Source organism: Pleurodeles waltl, chromosome 8 (assembly GCF_031143425.1).
Source record: "Pleurodeles waltl isolate 20211129_DDA chromosome 8, aPleWal1.hap1.20221129, whole genome shotgun sequence".
Classification (NCBI taxonomy): domain Eukaryota; kingdom Metazoa; phylum Chordata; class Amphibia; order Caudata; family Salamandridae; genus Pleurodeles; species Pleurodeles waltl.
The window spans coordinates 54,912,454-54,922,545 of NC_090447.1; the positions used below are offsets into that span (position 1 = coordinate 54,912,454).

At 40.4% G+C, this 10,092-nt stretch overlaps 1 protein-coding gene across 1 annotated transcript; it reads right to left on the reverse strand.

Moving 5' to 3' along the window:
• Positions 1 to 5,117: 5,117 nt before the first annotated feature.
• On the reverse strand, positions 5,118 to 6,113 carry LOC138249398 (olfactory receptor 52K1-like). The gene has a single exon (XM_069203358.1). It carries the CDS (start codon positions 6,111 to 6,113, stop codon positions 5,118 to 5,120), a length of 996 nt encoding a protein of 331 aa, XP_069059459.1.
• Between the last annotated feature and the right edge of the window lie 3,979 nt (positions 6,114 to 10,092).

Here is a 10,092-nt window from a genome sequence, read left to right on the forward strand (position 1 = left end):
CAGGGTCGTAATCACCCCCTTAGTCTCTTTTTCTCCAAACTTCTGGATATTCTTCCAGATTTTCTTTTAAGGTTCTTTTGGGATCCACAGCTCATCCCAAGGTTCCAGAATGCACCTGGTGCAAACTCATTTTTGGCCACTGGACAGTGGTCAGCTGGTTGGTTTCTTCAAGAGTTGGTGCAAGGGACTCCGGTTAGCAAGTTTATACCTGTAGCAAACAGGGAGTCCCTCCTTGAACCAGTTGAAGCCAGGCAAAGTCCTTCTTGTGGTGAAGCCCAAGTGTGCAGCTGGTGCAGTCCTTCAGAGTGCAGGATCCAGCAGGGTAGTCCTTCTTCTCCTGCAGTTCTTCTTTGTTGGAATCTGATGGGGATCTGAGGTGTGGGTGCAGGTCTGCCAATTTTATCTCTACTCCTGGGTGAAAAACAGGGGGGTCCTGGTTCTCCAATCAGGTGTAAGGTCCTTCCCCCTGTGATGACCACTTCCAGGGAAGTGTGGCAAAAATAATTCCCAGGGACCAACATTCCTCAAAATCCATCATGGCTGAAAGTGATTTTTGAAGGTTGTATCTGTCTGAGCCCACCCACTGGTGTGGCTAAAAATCCTAAACACACCCCTCTCCTGCCCTCTCCTAATCAAATCAAGGGACACCTAATTGTCTGGGTTTGCAGGATGTGAGGGTGTTGCTGGGTTGCTCCAAATGTCCTTCCCTGCGTTTGAAGACCAGTTGGCAGCCCACCCGCTTCCTGCTTCCCCATCTGCTGAGGGGCGATCTCCTCCCCCAGGCACATCTCTTTGTGTGGAGCCAGGCCATTTCAGACCTCATCAGGGCAGCAGGCCAGGCTGCCAGAGGCTGGCCAATCAGAGCACAGCAGCAAAGACACTGCAGGGCTGAAGTTGGCAACTTTTCAGGTAAGGTTTAAAACTCTTTACCTGAACAAGTTACACACAGGAAGTTGTGGGATTTATTATAACAATTAATTTGATACCAATCTTCTGGTATCTATTACTTAAGGGGACTTTTGAAATTAAGATAAAGTCTCCACATTCTAGCCTATGGAGGCCATTCACCACAATGAGGGAACAACAAATGTATCTGTTTTACCTCACTAGGGTTTAGAAAACTATTTTTATAGGGTCCCTGCTTATAGTTACATGGCACCCAGCCCTAGTGGCACGTAGGGCACACCTTAGGGGTGACCTATATGTAAAAATAAGGTAGTTTAAGACTTTAGAACTACTTTTAATTACAAACTCGAATTTGCATGTAACTTTAATTTAAAAGCAGCCAGCAAAGCAGGCCTGCCTTTATAATGACACTGGGCACCTCAGCATTGCACCTATGGAGGCACTACCTATGCTGGGGTGCCTAAACCTCCATGCCCTACCATATACTATGGACTTATAGGTAGGTTAACTTTGGCAATTATAATTAGCCTAATCTGCATATCCACTTTACACAGAGCACTGGCCCTGGGACTGGTAAGCAGTACCCAGGGCACAGCCAAGAGTCAGTAACCACCAGTACCTATCCAAAACATTTGGGGGTGACCAGGGCAAAAAGGAGGACTTTCCTACACCTAATATATATATATATCAGATAGATAACAATGCAGATCATTATAAAGTACAACATGCAGAACAGAGGAATTGTTGGTTCCATAAAAGAAATGTCCTAAAATAAATAAACCACCTAAAATAGGCAAGAGGAAATCCTGAGCATAAGGTGTCAGGCTTTAGTGAACCTAATTATGGTCAGGGGCAAAAGGAGAATAGGCGTTAAAGAGTCTGCTCAGAAACTAGTAATCAGCTGAATTATTCCCTCTGCAAAGGCAGAACAGCATCTCCTAACAGCTATTATAAGACACACAATAAAAAATACATTGTATTTTCTCCAAAACGTCTAACCTCTGACTCTTCTGAATTTGGACGTCTCACTTGAGCTGTCTCCTTGGAAGATGTACACTCTCCTGTTTCCCATCATCAAGCAAAGGCGCACAGAATTGCATGTACTGCATGGTGCAGGAGAACCTTTCTCATCCCCACACATGGAGGAAATCATAGCAAACTTCCAATTAAAATTATCTGCTGTAACATTTCTAAAACCAAACAATGAGCTACTATTCTAGCTAGTAAAGGTAAATTTTGCTCCTCTAACAAGGAGAAAAACATGGAAGCACATTTTGAAACAACGTCGTGTTTAGTAGTTAAAAGCGTCTGAGCATCTGAGGCATACTAGCAGTTGGACCAATGTTAGAATGCACATTTGATTAACTATAAGCTAATGATTATACAAAGAGTGGCTTCTTTATATGTATATAGCCACCATTAACATATGATTAATAAAGATTATGGAGCATAAAATGTATGCTGCTCCAGTTGCTGCACTGTGCTGAAGGATACATTTGTAAATCGGGCCCATACAGTTGGTTTAGAAAGTCAGGGGCATATTTACAAAAAGGTGGCGGGGGCAGCACCACAAGTCAGAAAACGAGGAGAAATAAAGTGATCTCTCCTTGTTAAGTCTCCCCTGGGAGGAGTACATTTTTTAGGCATTCCTAGATCAACACATCCTTGTAAATCTAGAAATGTGTCAATACCCATGTTGCATAGGAAATCCCAATGCCCATGGAACGCCCCCGGTGCAGTGCAAGGCGACGCAATGACTTGCACTGTGTTGCCTTACAAAATATCTATGAGGCCATGAAAAGTCACGCAGTGTGGCTTATCGTGGCCTCGTAGATATGGGTCGGCATTTTACGCTACATGAGCATCAAAAACAATTATGCACCGGTGGCGCAAGGAACTTGTAAATATGCCCCTAAGTGCACTCACACAGCATCACCATTTGCAATGTCTCCTTGGGTGCCATTACCTTGAGATGGATTGCAGGAAGTATTGACTGGACCATTAGACCTTTCCCTTCTTCTATAAACTATACGTGAATGAAAGGTGATTGCGCTTGCCTCTGAAACTTTGTAGTTTTCCTGTAACAGTGTGAAAATATTATTATATCTTAATTGAAATGAAAGAGAACAATTTATTAAAGATAAACAATAAGTGTTATTGCAGCATTCAATTAAATAAACATGTATCTGTGGTACTAGGTGAACAGAAACACGATTATCTTTCTGAAATCCAATAAACAATTGAGTAGAAATGTTTCAATGCATATAATATTCTGACTCTTAAGTATAGTGAGTTGGAAATACAGAGGTAGGATCACAAACCAATTGATGTTTTGTGTACAAGTACTGGGTTGACAACTCACCTGCATTTCCAAATGTAATTAATATACTAGCCATTTGCATCACAAAATGGTCATTCACAATGAGCTACAAAAACTGCTGCCTCATTAATATTTGAGGCAGAGACATTTGAGGATTCAATGCAAATATCTGTGAATACAGAGACGGAGGCATGTAAAGGACAGCAGAACTCTATCCTTGTACCAACATTCTTTGCATGGCCACTTTTTTTAAGCGCCTTGTCCCAGAATGCAGCACACATAGAAGTAGCAAATCATCATCATTAAATGATTGTTAATGTGCAGGAAGGAACATCTTCCTGCACATAAACAATCATTCACCGTGTTTTGCTCTTTCTATGGTTGCTGCAAATGCAGCACACATAGAAGTAGCAAAAACGAGGGGAAATAAAGCATTTCACCTTGTTGCACCATGGGGGTGGCGTTAGCTTTTGATGATGCCACAGATTTATAAAATCTTGTAAGCCTGGGGCAGTGTCAAAAGCAACTGGTGTTGTGGTGGAATGCTTACAGCAACAGCCATTGCATGCCCTTCTGCCGCAGAAATCTGCGTCGGAAGAGCCCATAGTTACAAGGTGGCATTATGCCACAAAACACAAAAAGTGACTTAGGGCGGCATTGTAAGTATTGAGCAGTGCACAGCGCTACCAAAGCGTCACAAAAAGTGACGCTCCCGTGGTGCTAGGGCTGTGTAAATGTGCCCCATAGTTAAGAATTATGGGGCAGCATGAAAGTGTCCACTTGACCACTGTGTATAAGTTGAGCCTGACCCTCTAAGGCAACTCCTATGCAAATTGATTAGCATGCTCTTTCCAGTTTCTGATCAACAGTTTGAAACCTCAATTGCGGTTTTAAATCATTGACATGTTACAAACCACACTCCCTGCAAAAGGGAGGAGGACCTCCATTACACATTTATTTTTCTTTGCAAGTCTTGTATGTTTACAAAATGTGTTTTGTGAGTCTGAAAGAGTTTTCAGCTTTGCATATTGTGATCAACTTTTTTGGGTTATATGTCGGAACCACGGGTGCTTGAAGCACATGTGGCTCAACAACGAGGTCAGAACAATGACCTCGTTCTAACCACTAATTTTTTTACCACGAATGCGTTTACAACGATTTTATCATTGTAAACGCATTTCTGGCAAAGACATTAGCAATCAGCATGCACAATCCAGCATGCTTCCCCCCTAGCACCCCACCCCCCAAAATTACCACGACCCCACATCCCTACAACAACCCCAACCCCCACCCCCAAAATTACCAGAACCCCAACCCCCTCCCCTAAAACCTAAACCACCCAACCCCCCACCCCACCCCTTAACCCTAAAGCCTGAACCCCCTCCCCCAAACCCTAATCACCCCCAGCCCTCCACCCCACCCCAAAAACTAAAAATACCCTGAGTCCCCACCCCACCCCTAAAACCTAAACACCCCAACCTCCCAACCAACCCTTAAACCTAAACTCTGCCCCCCTAAACCCTAATCACCCAGAGACCCCCACCCCCCCAAATAAACTGCCCCAGTCCCATCCCAACTTACCTCCTCCTTCACACACATCACCTCCGACTCCCTTCTTCTGTATCTTAACCACGCATGTACGTTGTACAGACATGCCTGGTTAAGGTACCAAAACCAGGAAGTCGTGGAAAATGAAAGCGTTGTTTCGCTCTCATTTTTCACGACTTCGTGATTTCAGAGTCGTTGTTCCAGGTGTTTTCCACTTTTTTGCAATAGCAAAAAATTTGATTTTGTGAACTAAATGCTTGTGACCACAAAAACCGTAATATTTCAAACCCAATATTTTTTCTTTACAGTGTGTTATTGATCATTAATTGATTTCTGACAACAATCATGACATCTTACTGAGCTTGGACAGGACCTTTTGAAACACCTGATGCACTCCAAGCCGCACCTCAAGAGTGACTCCGTAAATTAAAGGATTCATCACTGGTGGGACAAGCAGTCCTGTGGCTGACACAATGACTTGAACATATTGCGGAATGGTATGCTGCATTCTGTTCAACAGATTAGCAGAGAACAGTGGTATGTAGAATGCTGACATGACAGAGATATGGGAGCTGCAGGTGTTGAAGGCTTTGAAGCGGTCATGTTTAAGAGGAAGATGAACAATGGTCTTGAGGATAAGAATGTAAGACAGTGCAATGCACACAATGTCTACTGGTGCTACTAAGAAGGAAATTATTAAAGTATAAACGTTATTTAGTGTGATGTCTGTACAAGAGAGTTTTGCCACAGCCATATTCTCGCAATACCAATGAGCCACTTGCCGGCTACAAAATGGCAGTCGCAGGATGAGGAGCGGAATTGGGGCAACCAAGACTATAGATCGTGCCAAAGATGCTGTTGCTATTTTTACAATGAGTGCATTTGTCAGAATGGAGGAATATCTCAGTGGGTTGCAGACAGCGACGTAGCGATCAAATGCCATGGCAGAAAGAATGGAAGTTTCTAATGCTAAGCAACAAACACTGAAGAACATCTGAATGAGGCAGGAACTAAAGCGGATTTCTGTATCATGAAACCAGAAGATGGCCAGCAGTTTTGGAAGAACACAAGATGACATAATCAGATCTGTAATGGCTAGCTGGGAAATGAAGATGTACATGGGCGTGTGAAGTTTCAGTGCTAATTGTATGACCATAAGAAGGGTACAGTTTCCCAAAAGAGTAACAATGTAAATCATTAAAAGAGGGACAGCAAACCCGAAGTGGTAGTCCTCCAGATCAGGAAAGCCTCTGAGGACCAGTGTTGAAGGTGTGAATCCGGTGTCATTTGCAGAAAAAATAATGCCCCTTTGATTATTGTAAGGTGTCGCTGTAGGCATGACTCTTCCTGGAAAAAGAAAGATTTGCTTTCATTTAGTCATCACTCTCAAGTTAATGCTATTCTTTCAGTTGTAGCAAGAGAGGTATGGCTGCACATCCAAAATATGGGTCCTTGAATTAAAGACAGACTTTCACAATTATCTATATGAACAGTGTATACTGAAAATGAAAGCAAATTGGGTTTACCACCAGTACATCTTGCCACCTATAGATATATTAAGAGTGGCTGTTGATAAAGAATTTCATAGTTTTGCTTTAGGGAGGTCCAAGGATCTTTTCAACCAGCTGGTGTTAAAACAAGTTAGGTATCAAAAATCTCAACAACAATCACAATTTCAGTATGAATTATTTGGCCACACAAGGAAAACTCCAGGTAGGCAAAAAGGTAAGAATTGTATTACAAGCTTATGCTCAAGATCATAGAAATGAGCCTCAAAACTAAATCATAAAGGTACAGAATAACCAAGGGGTTAACAAGATGGTGGAAGATGTTTGAACTAACATCAAAAGAAGTCAACATTCAATTATAACCATACAAAACATCAGACAATTTAATATCTAAATAACAAATGCTACATTAAGGCAATTCTAAAGTCATCTAAGCTTAGTAGCTGGGGACAAGGGAAACCCTACAAACTGGCAAAAAAGGGTTAGCATGTGCAGACATACAACACAAGAATGTGGTTAAAAGAGTTTGTGTAAACGTCACCTGGGGCAAAATGTGACTAACCAAAATTGGCACAAAAAAGTAAAAAGGGGAAGCGTCACCATGTCAGATGCTCAAGAGCATTTGGGTCAGGGGACAAAAATCTAAATCTCAGTAAAGCATTTGGGAAGTCAGGTATAGGTAGAGAGGTCAGTACCTCTCAAGGCCCGAAGGGATCAGCTCCTCACGAGAAGAGCAGGAGGAATCTGGAATAAAAGTCCAAGGCAAGATGGGAGTGCTGCCGAGAAAAGCCGAAATAAGACTGCCCCTGATCAACAAGGGGAACAGTATATCAAAAGTCCAAGATGCAAGATGATTCACCAGTCCATCACTCCACACAGATCGAAAGGTGTAATTGTCCAATCAGCATCAAGCATGTGACAGGGATATGCAACATAGGGATATTTTCCCAGGTCCAGCATGAGAACGCCATCCATCTTAGCTCATACGCATAGTTGAAACATTTGTATTCAGTCCTTTACACATCCCGTCAATGTACTGGTCTCAAGGTTACTGTCTCTGGCTCACTCATGAATAGGACAATAGCATTCTATAACCAAGCTAATATGTGATGGGAACATTACCTAAAAGAAAAGGTCACGTTGGAAAGAATGACTAAACTTTTTCTGCACAGTCAGGAAACGGGGCCTTGCAGGCCTCACTTAGGCTAAGCAAAGGGAATATGAGGCACAATTCTAGCAATTAAGGCACATATAAGGTTCAAAATGATAACTTATTCATTATTAATATTATCATTGATCATGTTACTGTAGATTCAGAATGAAATACATCTTTTAATACAGTTAAATGTGGAGCAGAACTGCATTTCCAACATTTGTAAATAATGTTTAAAACATTTCTCTTTTGAAAACTATTATCATTTTACTAGAATCTACTAGTTAACAACCTAAAGAAATGATTAGGATCATAACAAATGATTACATTTGAAGTTTTAGATCTATGCCACACCAAACCCTCAGTGAAAGCGCATTAACATAGGCTTTCGGTGTACCAATTTACAAATAATTTGTTACCCTTTGCAAACTCCGTCATGTTTAGGTGATTATTGTGACGTTAAAGTAGCTTTTGACATATTTGCTGAATCACTGTATAGACAGTCATTCCTTACATGACTAAAGTCCGCTTGGGAACTCATATACATATTCTGGCATATAGCCCAATATAAATGTAAACCAAACGTACAGTGTTTTTACACTTTTAAAATCAGATATCAAAATATTGTACAGTGCACAGCATAGTTTTATTTGGAAAACAGAGAATGTTATAGTTCACAACATAGTGTCATCAGGAAAGCAGCCAACACGTGTTTAACTCCCTGGATTGTGTGAAGGCTATTGTGTTCAGGTGGTTCCTTTACTATAGACTTGATAGAAGCATAATTGAAATTCCAAGACTGTAAAGCCTATTCATTTGTACTGAGGCCTTCTAAAATTATGTTGGTTGTACATGTTGGTAGTTGCAAGTTCTTCTCCATATCGTCTGGCTGTGGATTTATTTGAGGTTAGGAAAAATGTCAGTTGTTTGAAGACAGTGGCCCGATCCTCAGCAGTGTATTTCAATCTTCAGAACCTAGGATTTGTTGCAATAACATCTCTCATACCATTATGTACTTTTTGTAGAATGGGTTCTATGTTACATTTTCTTGTGATAGCTCTGGTGAAAAAAAATCTTTTTCTAACAGAGACTTCTGCACAACTTATATTCTCTATTCCATTTACACACACTCAAAATATTGAAAAATATTTACCTTGTTTCTGCAGTAGTCCAAATTTCAATAATTCAACATGTAAAACACACAAGTCCCTGCCTGCTGAATACATGATATTGTCTTCATTGTTTAGAGGTAATCCTCATTACAATGAGTCTTTTCACATTGCTTTCAGTTTGTGGTGTGGCCATACATTTCACAGACAATATATTGTTAAAGATTAAGGCCCATATTTATACTTTTTTAGTGCCGCATTTGCATCAATTTCTGATGCAAAAGCAGGGCAAACTTACAAAATACAATTGTATTTTGAAAGTTTGTTCAGATTTTGCGTCAAAAAATTACGCAAATACAGTGCTAAAAAAGTATAAATATGGGCCTAAATTTTATTATGGTTTATTTTATTTGTTACTTCTTTTTTATTCTATATTGTGAATGGTCATTAATAAATTGTCCTGATCTGTTCCCAGGTCGGGAGTAGCTCTAATTAGTATTATTTTTCAACCTTAAATCACTATTCAAAAAAATCACAAGACCAACAGGCCCTTTCTAATTTGCCCTAGACCTGTAGTTACTCTTGGTTAAATACATGCCTAAAACACATTTTCACTACTGTTCAGGATAGACAGTGACTATCAACGTAGTAGCACTTGAAGCCACATCTTCAGAGCTCCTTGTAGGCTCATATTCACCTGGTTCCCAGATAATGAATACCTGGGTCATGGAGTTCATCTTGGGCTAGTGTCTATTTCTATTGTACATCTGACCACAGTTAGAACATCTGTCCAGAGGATTATTGTACACAACACATCCCTAACAAATTAAGTTTAATTTGTCTGGTGCATCTCAAAACGAACAACAATTTTGCATGATTTGTATTTGTTTGGCCTTCTTTATTTTGTTTGAATCGTCAAACAATTTTTGATCAATTCTGTTACATCAATTTTATTTTGATTTGCCTATTAATTAACATCTAGTTATGGTTACTGTATCTCCATTAGTTGTTTAATGCTACCATGTGTTTTACAGTTTATCCACTTCCTCTGGGCTTAGTTACCCTAGTGTATGTGTGAATTCTAGTCTGATCAAGTTATGATGCGTAGTGGAGTGCGGGACTTGGCCCCCTCTGCAGGGTCACCCCAACTTATTTGCCTTCAATCTCTTCCTTTGCTGAACCCATTTTGGCTTTTAAGACTTTGTGTACTTTATCATTGCCGATCAATGCTAAAGTGTTAGTGCTTACTCCCTCAACCATGTTCAATTTGTCCTACATCTTATTGGTACATTTAATTGACTTGTATGTCCAAAGTATATTGTACAAAGGGTAATAAGGACATGTAAATTTAAATGCTTCTAGTGGACTAGCTTTACATGTCACTACTGTAATGCCTATCTCTCTCATTGGCAAGCAGTGGGTTACCTTATTACATGTAGGGTTGCTAAGTTTGGATTGGGAGCTGAAAGGAATATTATATTTAGACTCAAATGAACAGTAATTTAAAATTCTCTTTAATGGTAAAGTCAGATTTTAAGTCACAAGTTT